The sequence below is a fragment of the Pseudopipra pipra genome, chromosome 2 (assembly GCF_036250125.1).
Source record: "Pseudopipra pipra isolate bDixPip1 chromosome 2, bDixPip1.hap1, whole genome shotgun sequence".
Classification (NCBI taxonomy): Eukaryota; Metazoa; Chordata; class Aves; order Passeriformes; family Pipridae; genus Pseudopipra; species Pseudopipra pipra.
The window spans coordinates 2,262,999-2,285,623 of record NC_087550.1 but is presented as its reverse complement, the minus strand read 5'-3'; the positions used below and the strand labels follow the sequence as shown (position 1 = coordinate 2,285,623).

Genomic DNA, 22,625 nt, shown 5'->3' with positions numbered 1-22,625 from the left:
AAGATTGTCAAGCAATGTCATTGTTCCATCGTTAACCTTTCCCTCTTAAAGCCAAGGGTTGAAAGGTAGAAAGGTGTTACATCTAGGGAGATATTCTACTCTTTTTTTTTGTTTTGTTTTGTGATTATTTATGAAAGACAGAAAAACTCTGTGTAAGGGTCTCATCTATGAAAACAAAAATTAATTGCTGCAACAGATTTTAGTGCCTTTATTACAGGGAGAGTTGGTGCCATTCTTGATTCAGAGACAGTAAAACAGCAGTTCTCTTTGTTCCTTTTTATGATTATTATTTCCTTACTGAATACTTAAGTGTGCCTATTAGTTCAGCGTAATGAGCATTTACTTAGTGAACTGCAGATAAGATTCAATAGGACCTTGATAAGGCTTTGTTAAGGAATTTGTCATTCTGCATTCTAAAATGATTAACAGTGTGGGGGTTTTGTTTGTGCTAGGATTTTCAGAAAAAAAACCTTAAAATACCAAACTGAGAGGGATTTGAAAGGCTAAACCACAATCAGGTCTCCTCAGGAGCACAATAGAATATCAAGCTTTTTTTTTTTTTCTTTTCAGAATAGTACCTGCAGAGACAAGCTTCTTTCTGAATTGCAATTTTAATTTTATTTTTATATCAATGTGACTGAACTACTGGATTAGTTATATACATTTGTTTTATGTTCAGCTGTCTGCTAGGTTTATACTAATGTGGTATGTTTCCCTTTCTCTCTTCAGCTTAATAACCAGTTTGTATTTTGTTTTGATTTTTCAGTCCCGTCTTTTACCTTCACACCAACAGGTATATATTTGCACTTTTCCCCCCTTCTTTGTTACTTAAGCATGTGTTTGTGGTACTGTTTCTCTTTTTCTGACATAACCAACCAGCCCAGCTGTTCTGAAGGGTTTCTTTAAGCAATTCCATTAATGACAGCTATCATTATTTGTTCTCTAAGTAGCGTGTATTTGCTTCGTGGCTGACAGTTTTTTCTGTTTGTGTGTACCATTTTGTAGCATTACCATTTCCTGCCAGCATGCCATTTTGTAGCATGATCTTGTCAGCTTGTACAGCCTGGGCTCTCTTCATGTGTATTACAGTGGAGTAGTGTGGCCTTCTGCATCTAGGGATGAAAAAGGTGGTTCTGATGGAGGAGGAATGACTTAGCAGAACCCAGATGCTGACTTGAGAGGGATTCAGTGGGATTATAGTTGATGACACATTTGCTCCTTTTCTTTCCTCTGAATCTGCGTTAATCCAGTGACCTAGGAGTTGTCTGCTTTAGAAGATACAGAAAATCAAAGTGTTATAGCTGTTGGATTTTTTGCCTGCTGCCTTAAACCATATTTGTGCTATGAAATTTTAAAATAGTTATCCTGTTCTGCTTAAACAGAGGTGCATTTAAAATTCGGTGCACGTTTAAAATCATCTTCTATTTCCTTTTGTTTGGACGTGTGCAAATATGATCCAATTCAAACCACAGCCCACCAAAGTCCATGAGAGCCTTTCTGTTCTGTAGAGCTGACCTTCAGTGGGTCCCACAGTCTGGAAGCTGAGCAGCTCATCCTCTGCAGTAGATACAGTTCAACACATTCAGTACCCACTGGTACACTGCATTCCTTGTAGCTACAGCCTGAGTGAACAAACAGGTTGTTTCTTCCTCCAGTGCTCTAAATCCTTTATTTTCACAAGAGGTCTGTGAGATTTGTAGGACATGGATATCCAGGCAGGGTAAAAACCTCCCACCCCCTCCTCTGCACACTCAGGTTGGCAGGGCATATTAGCTCATAATCAGCCCTGGACTAATTTGGCCTCTGTGAAGCAGCTGAGTTACATCCTTCAAGTTGGACTGCAGACGAAGCAAACTCATGTCTGTCTGTGCTCATCCCCACGGAGCAAATTGTTCTGGGTTAGATTCTTATCCATGGGCTTTTAATCAATCTGGATAATACCTTGTTTCAAAAGTCGTACTCTTATTTTCAGTGGAGTTGCTTTCTGTTCAGCGTGAGTCAGAGTGGCCCATAATATTTCTGAAGGCCTTTGAGATCCGTGGTCCAGACTAATTCAAACTGTTATTATTTTGCTGTTACTTAATTGGCTTAACAGAGAGCTTATATTGCAGTCTCAGTTGCAGCACACTACTGTGGTTGGCAGGTTAGCTAACACGTATTTTCTGAGTTGAATCCTTAACATTAAAAAAAATATCTGGGCTCCTTAAGATATGTCAGAGCTCCAAAATAAATAGCCCTGAGATTTTTAAAGAAGAGATTGGGATAAACATAAAACACGTACAACATTAAAAGGAAAAAAAAATTGTTTTTTTTTCAATCCACAATCTCAGTCATTTGTTCCTTTGACTTTAAATGGAACCAGACCCTCCTCTTTAGCATTAACTGTTGTAAAATACTTACCTATAGGAATGCATCCTACATTTTAATCCTGTTACTGTGATTGCTGCCAGCATTTATCTCTCTCTTGCAGACTCCCAGTTTAGAGTTCTACTAAACAGCAGAATTTGGCTGCTCGTTTTCAACACATTCCTAGTTGGAAAGTGTAGAATCCATCAGCATTTGCAGGAGGAAATCTCCTTAACCTTTTGCCAAACCCAGTGCAAACCTGCAGAATTTATAGCACTGTTTCTTCTTGGATGTTTGCATCCTAAAAATGAACTTTTCAAACACCATGCTTCCTATGAAGGATATGCAATCCCTGCCAGCAAACAACTGCATGTGGACATCCACTTTGTTGATGCAGAATGTTTCTGAAATGCCAGCAAAATCATTCCTTCTGATTTACAAAATATTCTTTCTGCCAGAAAGAATACTTTTTTTTTTTAGCAAGATTCACACATTTAAATTTTTAGATTAGAAAGTTTTGTTTATAAATCCATCTGTAAAATGTTATAAAATGCAGAGGTTCTGTGGACTTTTAGAGTGTGCTTGTTCCCTGAGTGTACTGCAGTAACATTCAGAAAGTGAATGTATTTTTGCAGTAGCTTCGGCTGTAATGAGCCATTGTTTACACTGGAAGTAAGGTCTGTTATGGAATCATGATACCTCTTTAATCATGCCAGAATAATAAGGTAGGGCAAAGCTTTAACATCCAGCCATTCATGAAATAAATATATGACCTAAATTCTTCCACAGAGTAACTCCACTGAAGTCAGCAGAGTTATGTTAAGGATAAGTTCAACCTGATGTATGGCTTCCTGCTTTCTTAAGCAATACATTGTGTGTGTGTGTGTGTGTGTGTATGTGTGTTTTTCAGAACAGAACTGAAATATAAAACCCTGTTGGGGCTAAGACTAGCAGTTAGCAAGGATCACAAATATTACTTATAAACTTTGGTTTGAAGCAATAGCTTGCAAGATGAGACTCAGAATTAATGTATAAACAATGCACATTTATTGTCTTAGGTAAAATGAAACAAAGGCAAATGTAATACTGCTATTTCATGAGTCTTATGATTTTAAAATTATTTCCTTTTTTTCTATCTTTAATTATTTCAGTAACGTATCAAAGAGGAGGAGAGGCCGTAAGCAGTGGAGGCAGGTAATTATGTCCTTTATTCTTAAAGGTGTAAATCATGTGCATCTAAATTTAAGGATGCCAGAAGTACAATGGCCTTGTAAGTGATAGCAGAATAATCTCTTGCAAAGATATGTTTTAGTTCATTGTATTAATTTATGCAGTGTAACCGTCTATTTTTCTGTTTAGAAGGAGGGTAGATGGTTTGAATTTTTAGGTTGACTTCCAAAAAATTAGTCGAAATACTTTAAGCTTTGTTAACCTGTAAAAACTGCATCTCAAAAAATGAGCAGCAGAGGGAGCGCTTTAACTTTGAAATGAAGACCTGGCTTACCACCTGATTAAGGGAGTAAAAGTAATTAAGTCATGGCATTTATGAAGATTAAGAAATATAGCTGGTTCACAAATACTGCAAAGAAAGAAAACATTTATTGGAAAAAACTGCTGAAGACATAAACGGCTTATAAGGTGACATTTTAAGAGAAAATCTTTCTGTGAATGCAAAATAGTTAAAGCGTCGCTTACAAGAGATGGGGCACTGAAGGAGAGGGAAACAGGTAGGTTTTAAATTTACAGCCCCCCACTTTGAGAACCTGGCCCATTCCAGACTGAAGATTTAACTAAAATACGTTCGCTGGTTTTACGTTATTACTTAATGAATGGCAGTGAACAAAACAGTAATTTATATTCCCTGCGTAGAGGTGAAGTTTTCTCCAGGAAAAAAAATAAAGGTTTTAGAAAAAGGCAGGTCAAAGCAGTGGTGCTTTAGCAGCACACCATTTTTTTTCTAGGTCACATTCAAACATGCCTTTTTATAAGCATCTCAGTTAAAGATTTGGCGGGATGCTGAAATAAACACTAAACTCTCGGAAGACCAGCTGGGCAACAAATTCCTGTATCAATTCCTGTTTCACAAGTGGCATCTTGCGGTTCCTAATTTGCAAGATCGTGCAGAAAAATTGGTAATTGTGAAGATTAGTCATAAAATAAAACATTTCCAGTCTAACTGAGTGCTGTGCAGAGGTGAGGCTACTCAGCTCCTGCTGCAGCTGAACCTCACATGGTAAGGGCAATTGCAGATATCTCTTGTCCAGCACTGGATGCTGCTGCTTTGTCGTGGCCATAAATGCATGGAGGGAAGCCTCTAGAACAGTTACCCTGTGATTTTTTAATGGACAAATCTGTAAGTCACTGGGCTGCTGCCTTCACTCCAGGATAGTGAGAAAATAAGAGAGAACAGAGATGAGCCCTCTCTTTCCCTGAAAAGGTTGTTCAAAAAGATACACAGTTAACAGCCTTTGTGTTCTTTGTGCCACTGGGCTTTCTTGCTCTTCCTATAGCACAAGCTAGACAAAGCACACTCATATAGACTCAGAGGACAGAAATGAACCCAGAAGTGTCTACATCATATACAGTCATTTTGGTAGGGCTAGAGAAGCAGCATCAGTTTTACTGTCCTAGTTTTCAACAGCAGTGCCATAATCTAGCAGTGTAGTTGATTCAAGGTGCTGACATCTACGCTGGGTTTGTACATTTGCATATATAGCATTTACAGCATGTAAGATGTATCTTATTTTGCAGAATATGAAACATACTTCTGCAATGTAAAAAAAAAAAAAAAGTAAAAAGATTATTTTTTGCACGTGAAACCTTCCTCTGATTTCCAAACCTAAGGTTTTGACTTCCTTACTTTATATATGCAGTGTTTTGGAAAGGTTTAGCATTTTTGCCAAGTGCGGTTACATGAGCACGTTAAAGCTTTTTTTCAGAATTCAAAATGTCACAGTGATATATTTCAACATAATCCCCACTTCTGTGATGCTGAAAAAATACCCGTTTCTGTAGCAATGCCTTTTCTAGACAGGATTTGAGTAATGGCAATTGTGGTGGATTGACTCCAGCCAGCATCTAGGCATCCACACAGCCACTTACTTGGTCCACTGTTACTCAGACCAAGTACAGCAATTCAGGGATTCCAGGAATTTGTTGCCAAGGTTAAAGATCTTTGGCAATTTTACTCTCAAATCATCACCAGGCTATGGAGCTGTAACGCAAGCATCTCTTGCCTACGGTCCCACCCAAATGGCTCCGTTTGGTACAATCCTCATCTACTTATACACCTCACCCCAAATTTCTTACATGACAGTGGGTGTGAATGCAAAGTAAATTTTAGAAACAAAGGATCTCTATCCAAAAATCCAGTACGTGGGTCTTTTAAAGCGCTGAAACATTCTGGAATGCTTTGTCTCCTCTGAAAGCCTTGAGGTGTGGTTTCATTGTAGGAGCAGAATGGCAGGGAAAGAAGCAGGATATTTCAAATCAGCTGGCCTGCTCACAGGCCTACAGAGCCCTATGTTTTTTTCAGATTTTTTAAAAAAAAATACTTCTTTACTGTATGTGGATTGGCTGCTTTGTAAGCCTGACAGCAAGTCAAGCCTCATCACCTCCTATATTAAATTGTCAAATGACATATGCAGTACAGAAATATATACACACATATTTGTATAGAACTTTTAAATGTCATTCTAAGACTATGACTTAAGCCTGCAGCACTGACAGACTCTATACCCCACAACTTAACTGCATGCAGTTTACGTTCTCAACTTGCTGTTTAAGAGGATTAGCATATTTTATTTTTGAAGATCATTGCATTTAATATTATGGAAACTAGTTTCTGCACTATTTTAAGTGAAAAGTTGCCCATTAAATCCTGTGAGAAAGAGACTGTGTTATTTATATATATCTATCTATATAGATATATAGATATGACAGTGGGTAAAATTGTCTATTTTTAAAAGCACCTTAGTTATCAAAGGCAATTTTAAATCGTATCGGGATGCTATTTGTGTGGGACTATAACATCCACTGCATTTCTAGTGTGAAAACTTCAGAGGCACGAAACATTCTACAGAACATTCATCAGAAATGTTCAACACTCACTAGAAAAACTCAGCAACTTGGAAAACAAGAAATGCTGTTTCTTTCCACTGATGGCAGGAATATGCTTTATTCCAAATGCAGACAGTAAGCAGCATTCATATCTGGATTTTTTTAAGCTGTTAAGTATTTCCAGTTACTTTAAACTTTCTTAGGAGCTGCTGCTGTTCTACTCACATAAAGATTGAGAGAGTGGCTTCCTCATTAGCAAGGGTGTATCACCCACTCAGTATGGTTAGTGAGATCCAAATGCTTCCAACCACAGAGGTTTCTGTTATCTCCTGTTCCCTTTGATCCAGTACAGTAATACTGTCTAATGGTGAAGAGAACTCGGCTCCATAAGTCACCAAGAATTGGGACTACTCACAGCCAAATTTGGCTCTTATTTATCCATATCCATCTTGCTTCCACGTGTGAATTTTTTGTTTGTTTGACTTGCCAATTTCCTGGCTTTCTTAAAGAAAGGGTGAAGAGGCAGAAAAACAAAAATGCAATCTTCTAAGAAAAAGGATTTTAAAAAAATTTAAGACCAAAGTGACAGTTAAAGGTTACACACCAATATACATGTGTAGTTCAGCAAAATGAACAGATGTTGTCCTTGGCTGTTCACTTTAGTGTTTTAGCAGGGACTAGGTTATATAAGAGACTAGAAACTGTTAAATAATTGATTCAAGCTGCGTTTTCCAATGCTCAAGCCTTTAGACACGTGATATTATTTCATAATATCTCACCTTTTGAGAAGAGTGTAACTGCAATGTGGAAATGCTTTTGTTTAATTTTTGAAATGACCAAGCTTTGTTTTTAAAGGCCAGGACTCCTAAACATCAGTGAACCAGCCACTCAGCCATGGCTAGCAGATACTTGGCCTAACACAGGGAACAATCACAATGACTGCTCCATCAACTGCTGCACCTCTGGCAATGGAAACAGTGATAGCAACCTCACAACGTACAGTCGACCAGGTTAGATATGTTTCTACCTTGCTAAGGAATCTTCTTTGCAGACTATATGCTTCTAATACCTGAGAAAGTGTACAGGTTTGTTTGCTTTTTATTTCCAGTGCATTTAGACTTAATAGAGTTTCTCCTCTGTGTCATGATTGTGCTTTTGGTCCCTTTTTGCATCCTTTTTTGGTCCCCTTTGGATAACTGCAGCAAGCTGTAGGCTGAAGGAGTCCCTGCGAAGTTCAATGCTACCAAAAGTCACATTGAACTGACATGTTTCAGCCTCTGAAAAAGGGCAGATAAGGTCATTTTTAGGTTGTTTTGTACTTCCTTGTTGACTGAATGGAGGAGAAGTACTGAAATGACACAGGATTTTCCTTCTGGTTTGGGTGTGATGGGAAGCAAGAAATAAAACATTGCTACAGTACTTGCAGCAAAGTCAGTCTACTTTGGCACATTCAGAACTTCCCTTGGAGAGCCATTCTGTACAAAAGTGGATAGCTGGTGTTCTGGTTAGGGTGTGTGCATAAAAAAAGTTAACTTCACACCCTAAAAGCAATTACAAAATGTTAGGTTAAATGGTAGTTCCTGGGAGGTTGGACAGACTGGGTGCACTTAAAAAAAATCTCACGAGTTCCACGGGAACACTGTTGGGGAAATATATATTGAAGTGCTAATTGTTGCACATTTTGCTTTAAACAGACCTTAGGTTCCTTTTGTTTTAACCCAGTTTGTGTTACTGGTGAGGAATGAAACGAGTCTTTTCGCTACCACCATCTCTAGCTGGTTTTGGCTCACAGCATCTCCCAGCATTTCAGACAGGGAGTGTGATTACCTGTAGTGAAGTTGCATAAGTGCAAAGCAGCATTACCTCCTATAATTAACGTGAAACCAGCTCTAATGGTTGGTAATTCATGGATGGTGGTAATGGTGATTCATCTCCTGCAATTATGTTGTCTGGCAGTGACCAGTGCCAGGTTCTTCAGATGAGAGATTTTGACATTAGAGACTTGAATCCCACTCTGCCTGAGGATATCACATCCACAGCTACCTGTGTAAAAAGATTTCTGATACAGGGATGCTGCACTGTGGCAAGGACAGACATAGCAAATTCTAGTCATTGAAATTAAACACGTTCAGGAAAGGAAGAGAACACACATTTTTGAGGGTTGTAAACTATTATGACGTCTTGTAATGAGCTGCAGTGGATTCTTCCTCATTTTGGCTTTCATGTTAAGCTTGGTTGTGTTGCAAAGGGAATTCTTCCTCTCAAGTAGAACTTTTGAGCTTGGGGGTCAGAAAATGTGTTCATAATGGTCTCCTGTCCTGGAAAATCTGACAAGTGTTTTTAATTCTGTCAGCTTGGGCTTGGTTTATGCTCTGAAGCAGCAGCGATGGATATCCCCTCTATAGCTGTGAATATGCTAAGTAGCTGCATTTTTAATTGCTTTTAAGTATAGCACTGTCTTCCAAGTCTACAGAATGGGAACAGATTGCTCCAAAAGTTAATGTTATAAAAAAAATCTAACAGAATAAATTTTCTGTTATATAGGTAAATCAATTTTAAGTACTTTAAGGAATTCTAATGTGTCTATGTAAAAAAATGTACCTACTGCACATACTGTATTGATTATATTGCCTTACACACAAATCGGAGGTAGCTGCAAATGGAAGGAGGTAAAATGTGTGTTATAAGTTATATTATAGAATATAATTCAGTAGGTGAAAGAAAAAGCAGAAATGAAAACATTTAAACAGTAGAAGTCAAGAAGTTGAAGACTGAAGCAATAAATAACAGAAGCAATAAATAACATCTCACATAAGAAAGAAAAATGTATCAAAATAAAGAAAAATATATCAAACCAGAAAAACCTTCAAGGAAACACAGGCTGGAGGGCATGAAGTGTACAGTGATAAGCTCTCTGTGGCATGTTCTGATATTGTTCTTTAGTTGCTAAAAATATGGATCAGTGGTTTTTATTCTCAAGTAGTATTTTATATCTCTTTCTCAGGAAATATTCCTCAAAGGTATATATGTATTAGGGAATATTTTTGAAACTGAACATCCTCTGTGTTTACTGATTATTTCATTTAGAGTAATGGTAAAATCTTGAATTCTGTGCATAGTTTTACTTGGCATCCTCTCCAGTAAATTCATTGTGGCCACAGGTAATGGACTTCAGGCTTTGAATCAAATTCATTAGCATAAATACCACATCTTTTAAAAGAGCAAAAGTATATTCCTGGTGAGTGTTATGTAATTATTGATGAATTAATCAAGTGGAAAATGAGAATTTCTGCTTAAGGATCATTGAATGCTAGTTTCACTAAGCCTTCTGACTGCTGACCCACAGACTATTTTACTCCATTCAGTATTCTCCCAGTGGACTGGATGTGGAGAGGAAAAAAATATGTGGATCTGCTGTCACACAGAGGCAAGAGAACGTGGAAAGACAGGGACACTGTTTCATGCAGGATTGTCCAGAGCATCAGCACATGTCTGATTTACTCTCTGCAATAAGTGCATTTCATGATGCAGTAAACTCTGAGAAGAATGAATTCATGCTGTCTTTTTGATATATCTTTAGCATACAGGACTGGTATTACTATGGTACTACGTATTTTGCAATATCCAAAGCAACTAAAAATTAGAAAAAATTCCAGATTGCTTTCCTGGTTTTGTTTTTTTTTTTGTTTCAAATCAAATATAAGACTGTACAAGGAAACAATGATCAAATAAAGGCTTGCTACTGGGTACCGAGTTACCTTTTACATTGTACTGTTTTTCTTTAATTCTGCTACGTGTAATCATTTTTCACTCTGTTTTATAAAAATCTGTGTATCTTTATTTCTTATCACAAATATAAGAACATCTAAATGCTGTTGAGGTGTCACGAGGTGATTGTCACTGTTTAGTTATTCCCACTATTCAGTTTTGGTTAATTTTTCCCTGCAGTGCATATTATTTTAATCACAATTATTAATTGAATATCTATGCTGCTTTGAGAATAATGTCTAAAAATATGCCTGTTTATATGGGCCCTGTAGAAAAGCCCAGCAAGGTAAGTCATTGTAGATGCAATTCAGAAGGTCCTAATTTACAGTGAAACAAAACAGTGAACCCTACTTTTGGAGCAGTACTTTATGAGGTAAATAATATTCTATAAATTATTTAGTAAATGACAGTATCTCTGCTTGAATATCTCTGCTTCATGGATGCAAGCCATGTAGTTATGCACTAAAAAAGAAATTTTAAAGGGGGTTTCATTGAAAGTACAGTGTAAGCGAACAGAATGACCTTTTCTCTTTTCTCTCCTCTGTGGTTAGCCGATTGTATAGCAAATTACAACAATCAGCTGGACAACAAGCAGACAAACCTGATGTTGCCTGAGTCAACTGTGTATGGGGACGTGGACCTCAGCAACAAAATGAATGAGATGAAAACCTTCAATAGTCCAAATCTAAAGGACGGAAGATTTGTCAGCCAGCCTGGGCAGCCCACTCCTTATGCCACCACTCAACTCATCCAGTCAAATATCAGCAATAATGTTAACAATGGCAGCGGGGACACGAATGAGAAACACTGGAAACCCTCTGTTCAGCAAAAGCAAGAGGTTCCACCCATACAGTACAACATTATGGAGCAAAACAAATTAAACAAAGGTGAAGAGCTTTTAGCTTGTTTCTCCTCTTTAGGCATCAGAGGAGCTTTGACCTTCTGGTGCTGGGAGTCTGAAGCTTTCAGGTTCAGCAATTACAGGCTTCTGTGGTGCTTTTAGACTTCTGCCTCTTTAGATTTAGAAATCCGCAGCTAGCGGTGTCAGAAAGTTAATTAGCACCACAATAACCTTCAGATATTGAATTTATTGAAAAAAATAACAAGCTGTATCTTTAGAGAAGAGTTAAATAAAATACATTTCCTATGGATGTGAGATTAATTTAAATTTAATAGTAGTTAAGGGATTGGTTAGGACAGAGGCCAGATATTTTATTCATAAGCCAGATGCATGGTAGTCACATTATATTCTACCTTAAATTTTAAATAGGTCAACCCACTCTTCCCAGTCGTGGATGGAGACTAATTAAATCTACATGTTCATGTAAACGAATGAAATTTTGCATATCAAACTCTGCAAAATTGTATTATGTTGTACACTGGGGACACAAATGGAGTGATCCAATTTGTTTTAGCCATGTTCCTAGCAAGCCTTCGATTCTTGTATTGAGAGGCAATGGTACCGCACACAGGCTTGGAAACTAAATTCCTGTGTTACCCTGACTGAAGTCTGTGGATCCAGAAGCTAAAAACAAAATTTATTTCAGTGTTAACGGGAAACATCAGAATGGGCTTTTGTGTCCTCGAGGGCATGTTTCTTTAATACACCGTGTGGGAGTTGGACGAAATAGGTATGTGATTTCTTGCTAGTTCTCCAGGCTACCATGCAACCTCTTTTAATAACCTGATTTGCAAAACAGTATCCCTAGGAACTGGACCCATTCTAACTTGGAACTTTTTACATGGATTGTTGTAGCTCAAGTGATGGCATAGTGATAAGTGATCCAGTAAAAAGAAAACTTCCCTTACAGGAATGTTGGTTTCTCTACCGGACCCACCTACTCACAGAGGAGTCCAAAGGGCAATATAAAACATGACACCTTCCCTTGACATAAACGTGCCAAAAGAAAATTCAGGGGTTTTGGCTCCTTGCTAGAGGGTGAAAGCTGTATTTTTTGTAATTGTTTTCTTTCGTGAACTGTGTATTACGTATCTGCTTGGGAATTAAAACACGTTTGGTTTTTATGCGCTGGAAGACACTGCATCTTTCAAACTGTGTATATTACAGCTGCATATTCTCTAGCATATTGTAGTGTGGAAAGGCCCCCTTAAAGCATTGTCTGCTGACAGTCCTATATACATGTTTCAGAGTGCTGATTTACTGTTTATCCTCTGTGTAAACATATGTGGTATGTAGGGCTTCAGCATGGTCTGTGGAATGCAACTAGGCTGAGAAACTATTACAGAATACACTCGGGTGTGGAATTTATCATTTTGCTCTTTTTCCCATGCTTACATTGTCACAAACATTTCTGCAGCAGATGGGGACAGAATTCTTAGTTTTGTTTATTTTTGTTTTGATTTGCTTTTTTATGTGTCAGTATTCTGATCTTGGTTTTCTCATTTCCTAAGTCAAAGCCATCTTGCTGCTGATTATACCTATAGCTTTTGTGATGGGAAATAACTGTTTTGAGGAGTTATGTGCGGTGCTTCATTGTCACTATTTTATGTCCAGTGGTTCTGTTTGTGACGCAGTTTTATTTGCTGTATGAAGAGTAACTCAGCTCCTTTCTGTTCTCTGTAAATCACAGTTCCTTTTTAGCGTGAGAGTATTGTTGTGCCAGATGAGTATTTTACTTCTGATAAATTTTTACAGATCTGGTTGCCAAATCTAGATTTTTAAATTAATGTATATGTATCAAGTGCTTTGGAACTGGAGAAGAAAGTTACAGTTACAGCCATTAGCAGAAAAAGGCCCTGCCTGTAGAACCTGCATGATCCAGTGTAAATAGAAATCTTCTTGGAGTCAACAGACCTGAAACAAAGATCTCTTCTGTTGCAAACCAAATTCAGTGGAGCTGTGTTGTTGCTCCAGCAGATCGTTCAGCCTTGTCATACAGGGCTGGCTCCTGTGTGGGTTTGTCACCTTTGAAATACAAAAAGTAGATACCACAGTCCATTGGTTGCCCTGCATGCATAAATTAGGCAGAGACCATGGAAAATTAATCAAGGTGACAGTGTATTTGTATGCAAAATGTTCACACAGGTCATGTGTGTGTATATATATGTATATCCATTGAAACTTAATTGTTGCAGAGGCTTTGTGAAAACTCTGTGCGTAGGATTTCATTTTACTCCATTTTAGACATGGAGCTACTAAGTTCCCATGATTTTCCTTAAGCTTACGATTAGAGACAAATTAAAAATAAAACACGATCGTAGGATGATTTTGCTTACTAAAAAAAAATGAATTTATTTCTTACTATTTTCAGGAGATCTTACTTTGTGTTCTAAAGCAGGTACATAGATGTGTTTCTGAAGGGTAGCATTAATTATACTATTAAACTTGCAGATTATCGAGTAAATGACAACATTGCTCCAACTATTCCCTACAACCAGTCATACGACCAGAATACAGGTGGATCCTACAACAGCTCAGACAGAGGCAGCAGTACATCTGGTGAGTATCTACAGTGTTTTCCAAACCTTAGGCTTTGTGGTATTTGGTCACTGTAGCCGTGGTTAGCACTGTCTGCTGGATTAGAGAAGGAATGATGAGGAGGAACCCACTGACAGAAGAACAGCACAAAAACTGGCCCAAAAGGTTCTCATATTTTTATGTTGCATCCTCATGATTGCTTAGTGTTATCTAAATGTCAGTTAAGTAATTGATGGTCCAGAATTGTGAAAGTCATGAAATCAAATAGAGGTTGGATTTCCTAATGTTAATACCCTACTTGTTAATGTTATGGTCTCCAGGTGGGCAAGTCATAGAAATTTCTTTTCAACTGCCACAAAAAAAAAAGACTGTTTTGGGTCTACTCACTCAAGACAACCTTATTCATGAACAGGCTCAAGATACCAGAGCATTTCAGTGATACCTAACAGAACTGCTTTAAGAAATTCTTAATTTTATAAATTAAACCCATGCATTTTTTTGAGCAAAAAAAATTCTATCTATTTCAGTCACTCTATGTCAGAATTATTCTTGTACATCATTCAGATGTAGGCAGTAGATAAATTAAATTTTGTTTCTTATTGTTACCTCCTGTACAAACTATCTAAAAATCCTTTGTGAAAATGTTGAAACAAAGCAGCTTTTTGTGCTGGAGAATGCTGACCTGGGCACTGAAATTGTACTCTGTGCTTTGGAACCACAGATTATGGTTTAATTCAAAAGTTACTCCTTATCATTGTGGTATAACCTGTTCACTTTCAGGTTTGATTTCTAGTAGAGCTATATGAAATATTCAGAGCTAAACCAGAAACTATGCATAGGCTTGGTTTGGGGCTTTACTGTAAGTCTGAGACTGTGTTTATTTACATCAAACCAATTATAGGGTGAGTTATGGTCACAGTCACTTCTGCCCTGGACTTTACATCTGCTAATCAAGACAGGGACTTTTCACATTCTGTTCTGCTGTTGCCTTTGATAGTCCAGTTCCCTCAGTCCTAACCTGTGCTCTGTCTTGACCGATTCTGACTGAGGAACAGCAGAGACATAAATATGCTGATGAGCCTGCTATGCCTCTGGATGACCTGAATTCCCAGTGGCTGGGGTGAGATAAGCACAGCTCCCAGTTCTTCCAGCTGCTCAGGGGTGTTGTTCTGGGAGACAGCCTTTTGCCTGTTCCCAGGTCTGCAACATCTGGATGTGGTGCTGAGCCAGTGCTCAGTGACGTTAAGACCTGAAATTCAGCGTGGAGCATCTCAAGGGTATGAACCCATGCAAATTAAAAATGAGAAGGTGGTATTCTCTGTGCAGATGCCTATTAGGGTTATTCAGAAGTCTGACAATTTATAGTCCCATACCAAGGACTCCAGCAGAAATGAAGCAAGGTGACCAGAGTAATAAATCAGTTGTGCTGAACCCAGTATATATCATGGTGCTTAGGGTAGAGAATGCAGATGATGGTCGCCTTGGGATAGTTAGGGTCTTGCTTAATGTACTGAGATACCAGAAAAATAATTGTACATACCCGAAACATGTCTCTTACTGTCTGTAAGAGTGGAAAATCTAAGACAGCAGAAGTGAGAAAAACAGGCTTCCTAAATCTCACTGCAACATATTTAATCATGTGCATAAGGCTTAACTGTGGGAATATAAAGTCATGCTTCAGTTTAGGAGAGAAATGTGAAGGATTCTAAAACATGCTCAAAAATAGTCGCTTTATCTACAATAAAGGAGTAACATTAACGAAGGAGAATTAAAATATATACTAAGGAACAGTGGTTGAGTCAGTTCTCATCACAGCCGTGTCCAAACTTAAAATTCAAGACCACCTGAATAATTGGTCTATTCAAAGTTATTTGAACTGTTAAAACTGTGTTGTTTTATTATGAGCTGTAATTTTCCAGTAATAGTAGTTGAAAACATTTGTGAAATACTTAATCAATCTTTCTTTTGCTTTTTCTTCTGTTATTTTAGTTCTTCCAGCAATTATTTTCAACTGCACCTGCCATTTAGACTAAAAGTAGTAATTTCATTGTGCCTAAAATGTTTCAGTGGACAAGTACAAATTACATATATTCAGTGACTTACTGCAACAGTGGAACTTTAATAATCATATCTGTATAATATTGTATATTAGATTCTGGCAATTAAATAGTATAAAGGCACTTTAGAAAATATGTCTACAGCTCATTTTTTTAGATGATAATCTATAATGTAATTAATAGAAGTAGGAAGCTCACTCTTAATGACATTGCTTGTAAAATTCATTTACAGTTTTATAGCATTTTGACTATTTATTGACAGTTAAAGTTTTGTATCCTATGTGTTTTCTTCCATACTATGTAAGAAGTTTCTGGTTAAATTCAGCCATTTAAAATGTAGACTAGTTCTGCAAAGAAGCAACAAGTAGAAATTGGTGTAAAAAGCAGGAGTGGAAATTTGCTCCAAACTTAGCACAAGAGTAAATTCCCAGAGAATTTCCAGTAAATTCCCAGGTTAGAGTTATTTTGTTTTTCACAGGCAGTGCTGAGGAGAGAGTTAAAAGCATTACAAGTGTGTGCTGCTTTTTATTCGCAGGGAGTCAAGGGCACAAGAAGGGTGCTCGGACCCCAAAGGCCCCCAAGCAGGCCGGGATGAACTGGGCAGACCTTCTTCCACCCCCTCCAGCACATCCACCCCCCCATAGCAATAGTGAAGATTACAGCCTTTCAGTGGATGAAAGGTAAGAAAGATGAAGACGTCAACCGTTTCTCAACTTTAATCACTGGTTAATTGAACTGTAATTTGCCCTACAAGCTGGCAGTGAGACCTTCCTTCAGCACCATTCTGGTGCTGCTCATCTAGCTGTGGTGTGGCTATTTAGAGAGCACTTACTGACAGTGGTGTACATCCACTCAGTGCATCCTTACTAAGCTATTTTCAAGAGCACGTAGAACAGTGATTTGTTTCTGGGCTATTTATACATGTAACAAGATATGCTAATTACACAGTACAAATTTAAGTCCTTATTTTCTTAAAAAATTAATTTTAGCTATGACCAAGAAATTCCTTGTCCTGTCCCACCCGCAAGGATGTACCTGCAGCAGGATGAGCTAGAGGAAGAGGAAGAAGATGAGCGAGGTCCTACTCCACCTGTCCGAGGAGCAGCCTCCTCTCCAGCCGCTGTCTCCTATAGCCACCAGTCAACTGCCACTCTCACCCCCTCTCCCCAGGAAGAACTCCAGCCCATGTTGCAGGACTGTCAGGAGGAGCTGGGACACACACAACACCAACCTGACCGGAGGTGTGTGAATGCAAATGTAGCGAGAGGGATGTGATGAGAGCCATCCTCGCCCCGCTGAAAATTCCTGTTGAATTCAGTGAGGCCAAGATTTTCCCCTAGATATTTATTCTGTGGATATTTAACTTCTAATCCAGGATGCTAGAACTATTTTAAGCTAAGAAATAGGTAATTAAGTTGCTTTATTATCATACCAGGGAAAGAAATGCCGTATATCACTTTAGGGTGCGTACGGTGCTGACATAAGTTAAATTCACAGTCATCAGGATATTAAAGTGGTATCGTTAACACAGCTTACCATATAATTACAGTTCCATTGTTTCCAATAGATTTACTGCATTATTACCATAAAATAGCATGCATTATTTCACAGTAACTGTGCAATTAACTTGTCACCAATATGTATGAATATATATAAATATATAATTTATATAACCTATAGATTTTCCTCCCCTCATAAATCCTAATACAGGAAATTACGGCTTGCAAAATTTTCTTAACATTTCCATCTACCCTTATTTAAAGGAGTGACCGACATTAATAAAGATAGATATTTGTTGAGGGGAAATTTTGTTTCTTCTCTGAGTTGCTTTTAGTACAAACTATTTTGCATATACACTCTCACAACTTCTCTTCTATAAAACAGTGAATTTTGAATGAGGCTTTTTGTGTATGATGCTTACTTGTCTTGCTTTATTTAAAGAAGGCACAGCATTTCTGTCCCAAATTATGTCTCTTTTATTTTTTTTTTTCTCCAGTGGTTTGCACACATTGTTTCTTATGACAAATATATAAACTTACCTGCAATATTCTAGCTATAATTTCTATTTTTAGTGAAATCCAGGCCTATTATGATGAAATCAATTTTGATCTTACAGAGTAGACTGTAGAACTTTGGTTTTATTAATACAGCTTACTGGACATTTATGGATGTATTTTCCAGAATGTCTGTTTGAAAAGTTAGTTAATGTCTATGTTTCCCATTTTTTAAGTAAGCAGTAGTTATGAATCTTTATCAAAAGGGCCTATATCTGCTTTTACTTTTGCTCCCCACTTCTGCCTTGGTTTGCTTTCTTTACTCTTTGTGTTAACACTTCTTGTGCTGTGTATTTTTCCTCTATCTTCCTGAGTCTTTAAAATCACTCTTTTTATTAGGAGATGGCTAATAATATTTTCCTGTAATTTCCATTGGCCTTGATATGTTGGTCCACAGAAGCGTTAAATTTGCCTTTCCTGTCTTTTTTCAAACATTGTTTCTTTTCTTTTTGCTGTATCCATCTCATCAGTTTTAAAATATTCGTATCGTTCTATTTATTTGATTTGTAAGGCTTGGCTGACTGCCTGTTCCATCTAATGGCATTGATATGACCCATGGCTTCTCTGTAGGAGTTGGGTGTACTGTGCTCAACAGCTGTAGCCCATTCTGGAAGGGGCAGTTCCATTTTGAACATGGTGTGACAATACTTTGGAATTAAGAATAGATTACAAGTGGTGTCTCTCTGTATTAATTTCAGGAGTTTTGTAAATGGTGGTTTTATACTGAAAATAATGTCTAACATACTGTTTGTCATACCTTTCATGAGCTTTACTTGTAGTTCTGCTGAATATTTTCTCAATTCCTGATCAGAACCAAGCACCTAGAATAGCATTCTGGTAGTGATGGTGTACTGTAATATTTCTCTGTCTGGTCAGCTTGGTAGAAATATAGCAAACTGAATCAGAAATCCATGCTCTAGAAGAGTCAACAAGGAGAGAAAAAACTCTAAAGATTTAGTGGGATAGCAGATGCTATAAATGTTAAAGAGAGAGCTGAGATAGGACAGTGTCCCTGTGAAAGTGAGAACCACTGCATCAGATAAAGTGGAAGAAGTATTGTTAATTCCATATGCCCATGAACCAGCTGCTCTCAATTGGCCTGTCCTCAAAGACTGGCAGCCAAACTATATTTTCAAGAACCCTAATGTATTTTGTAAACAGGTGCCTGTCCTCTAATACTAAAACCTGGAGAATAGGAAGCCTGGCAAATATATCACAGGGACAATTGCCACAAGAGCTTTAAATTAAGGCAGTAAAACTTTGTTGGGCAAGGTCAAAGCAGGTAGAGATTCCCAGGCATCAACAGCTTCTGGGATTTGGGAGTGGGGAAGTGGTGTTATTAAATGATTATTGGATATATATCTGTAAGTGACCTGTTCTTTATTCTGTCCAGTACTTAATACAGCAAGTGAAAAACAGTGGCTAGATGATGTAGTCCAGGGAGGTTCCAACTTGCTCTTGCCTTCCAAAATTGATATGTATTCCTACTTATTAATTTTTTTTTTAATTGCATGTCACACATGCAAAAAAAATATTATTTTATGAGAGTCATCATTTCTCAATGAGATAATAAGACTGACAAAGGAAAGTTACTGTGGAAATTTTCAAATTTTACTACAGGCTGCAGTAAAAATTCCTGGTGAGCAAAGCTAACAGGACAACCATTATTGCAGAAAGTATGTTTTCCTGTCAGAGAAATGGCAGTTAAAGATCATGTCTGTGGCCCAGTGAAGAACTAATGACCATGTTGCTATCTGGGACTTCTGAGTGAAGTATTAACTAAACTTGAACATAGATCTAATGCTATCTAATACTTTGCCTCTTTAAGCTGGACACACCATTACTGACAAATTAAGATCAAAATAAATTAACCTATACCTCTGCATGCATTTTGGTATCCCTAACATCAAGAACTAACATTACAGTAGAGAATTCTTTTTTTATTTTATCACCTAGACCAATTTAAAATATAATGAAATAGCAATCTCTCTTTTCATATTTTTCTGAATCACTGGGGTGGGTGGAGGGAAGACAACTTTTACAGAGCAATTTGTTTGGATAGATGCATTTCTTGATGTCAATTGTTTAAGCTTATAGAGATATACAGACATTTCTTTTGCTCATACTCTCAAAGGTGCACAAGTAATTTTTTTAATGGTCACGTGATCTGTAACCACCTCTTTGCCTAGTTGTACATGTACTACCTTAGGGAAATTGAACAGCTTAATGCAAAATAAGCCCATTTTCATTAAAGTTAGTGATAAAGGAGCCATATTCAGATGTCTTTGTGACATAACTGTCAATTCTGATTTACAGCAAAAATAAGAACTAAAAAGCAAACAGTGCTGAACCTTCCAGATATAAATTCTGGTGATTTAAAAAGGCAGGTCAAGCTTGCTGGGAAATAAAAGAAGTGTTTTCATCGGCCTCCTATTTCCTCTGACTGTGTTAAGTGGCTTCAATTCTTCCCTTGTATTTTTGTGCAGACGTCAACCTGTGAGTCCTCCGCCCCCTCCAAGGCCCATCTCCCCACCACATACCTATGGATACATCTCAGGGCCCTTGGTCTCTGACATGGATACCGACGCACCGGAGGAGGAGGAGGATGAGGCCGATATAGAGGTTGCCAAGATGCAAAACAGGAGGCTCCTTTTGCGCGGCCTCGAGCAGACCCCTGCCTCCAGCGTGGGGGATTTGGAGAGCTCTGTGACAGGGTCCATGATCAATGGCTGGGGTTCAGCCTCTGAAGAAGACAACATCTCGAGCGGGCGGTCCAGTGTCAGCTCCTCCGACGGATCGTTTTTTACCGATGCGGATTTTGCACAGGCTGTGGCAGCAGCTGCGGAATACGCTGGTCTGAAAGTAGCCAGGCGTCAGATGCAGGATGCAGCAGGAGGTGAGTTTGACGGGAGGAGGGAAAAAAAGTGGCCATTGTGAGTTGAATCTACCCACAGATGCTTTCTGCATTCCCGTTCTTAGAATGTTCAGAAATTCAGGTGTGGAGGCTGTGCCTTAACGCTTGTGCAAGTGTCAGGAAAAGTTTTTGTGAAACAGTTCAAATAAATTGCTGCCCTACATTGTTTTTCATAAGTAGCTCCTAATCTTTTGGTCTCATTGATTACTGACAAACCTCAGCCCTGCTGGTGGATTTGCACCCAGAACTGAATGAGGGAAAAAAAAAAACAACAGAAAAAGGCTCACAGAATTCTATCATGTCCTAGTACAAGGCTCCCAGTGTTTTCAGTCACTCTTCATGAGATTTAATCCCTCTGTACTGAAATGTCCAATAAAGAGTAAACCTATTTTTTCAAATCCTCTGGATTTGAAAAAAAAATAATGTTTTTCTTTTGAGGAATCCTGTTCAACCTCTTACTGCTGTGTTATTGGAACAAGCTGGCTTTGTTTTGGTTTCATAATTTGACAGATGTTATGAGTTGCAGTTTGGATTATAGATCATGCATGTGCAGCAAGGCCTTATGCATATGTTTTTTCCTTTTTCCTTTCTCCTGAATCACCATTGAACATATGAAATACGATATTTGAAATACAATATACTGGGTACTGATAGCACTGGATATATACAGGTAATCAGTAACCTGACTAGACCAAATGGATATTGTTATAGTTCAGCTAAGAAATGAGAATACAGCAGGCTGGGATACAAGTTTCATGTTTTGACAACCAGTCCTATTAAACTGCCAGACCTGGAGGAGACGTACTCTGTCACAAGTGTGTCCACTCTTGACTTCACAGATTTTCAACCTCCTTCCCATTTCTGATATCCTCTCCCAGTTAACAGTCCTTTGTTCCATTTCAACACAGCTGTTCATCATGAAGAGTGAGAGGGGAGGTAATTTAGTAATTCTGGATGAAATCCTGGCCGATTGAAGTAGGTAGCAAAACTCCCATTCATAGCCACATGGCCAGGATTTTATCCATTCTGTACACATAAGTTCATATAAATACGTGTGTTTACATGTGTGTAGGTTTATGTATTTACTAAAGGTCTTTTTATACCCAGTTTCTAATAATTTTGCAACAGTTAAGTTCATGTTATATAATGATTTCTATATACTGATATTACCTCTGCCTCACTACACATCCTAAAGATGTGACACTGCTTATCTGCAAATAAGCTGTGATGAAATCCAGTCCTACAGTTCCTGATAATTCACTCAAGGTGGCAGAGGGGGCTTCTGTACCTGAGACCTGCTGGTGACTTGCTCTGCTTATGGCACCTGTGAACTCACGTGGCCCAAGCTAGGGGAGGTGAAACCTGTCTGGAAAGGGAAACATTTTGTTGTTTTCAGAAAGTTGCAGGGTGGGAATGCTGCTTGTGCTTGCCTGCCAATGGAGTTCGTGCTCCTGGGGCAGGAGCTACCAGCTACTAAGCAGCTGGATAATTTCTGTGCAACTAAGCCAACCTGCCTACTAATAGCAAATGCTCTGATTTAGTTACAGATCACTCTAAAACTGGATGAATTTTACTGTTGTTCCAGCAGTGTCTTTTTAGGTTTTGTATAACTTAGTTGTTCTGCTGTTAAAAAAAGTGAAGGGTCTTAGATAAGGAAAATAATACTGTTCTGTAACAATTTCCAGGCCGTAGACATTTCCATGCATCACACTGTCCTAGACCCACCAGCCCTGTATCTACCGACAGCAACATGAGTGCTGTTGTAATACAGAAGGTCCGACCTGCCAAAAAGCAAAAACACCAGCCAGGACATCTGCGCAGAGAAGTCTACACAGATGGTGAGTCCACTGAAACGGTTGAAAACGTCAGTGAACCTTTCTAAATACCCATTCAGCCCGTGTGTGTGAAATTTTTCCACAGAGGTAGCATTATGTTTCAGAATCCAGTGATTTGTGTTTCCTGTTGCTAAACACGCTGAACAGATTAAT

At 38.2% G+C, this 22,625-nt stretch overlaps 1 protein-coding gene across 8 annotated transcripts in view; it reads left to right on the top strand.

The window, feature by feature from the left end:
- ROBO1 (roundabout guidance receptor 1) overlaps positions 1-22,625 on the top strand; it is a 707,409-nt gene that overhangs the window by 673,670 nt on the left and 11,114 nt on the right. For 5 of the 8 annotated variants that reach the window (XM_064643066.1, XM_064643092.1, XM_064643074.1 and 2 more), the window contains 9 exons: positions 767-793; positions 3,498-3,540; positions 7,261-7,415; positions 10,725-11,060; positions 13,526-13,633; positions 16,205-16,349; positions 16,659-16,910; positions 20,210-20,619; positions 22,323-22,475. In XM_064643066.1, the coding sequence (XP_064499136.1) occupies positions 767-793; positions 3,498-3,540; positions 7,261-7,415; positions 10,725-11,060; positions 13,526-13,633; positions 16,205-16,349; positions 16,659-16,910; positions 20,210-20,619; positions 22,323-22,475 (1,629 nt within the window). The remainder of the gene's footprint in view (positions 1-766; positions 794-3,497; positions 3,541-7,260; positions 7,416-10,724; positions 11,061-13,525; positions 13,634-16,204; positions 16,350-16,658; positions 16,911-20,209; positions 20,620-22,322; positions 22,476-22,625) is intronic. The other 3 variants (XM_064643062.1, XM_064643082.1, XM_064643053.1) reach the window with 3 other exon arrangements.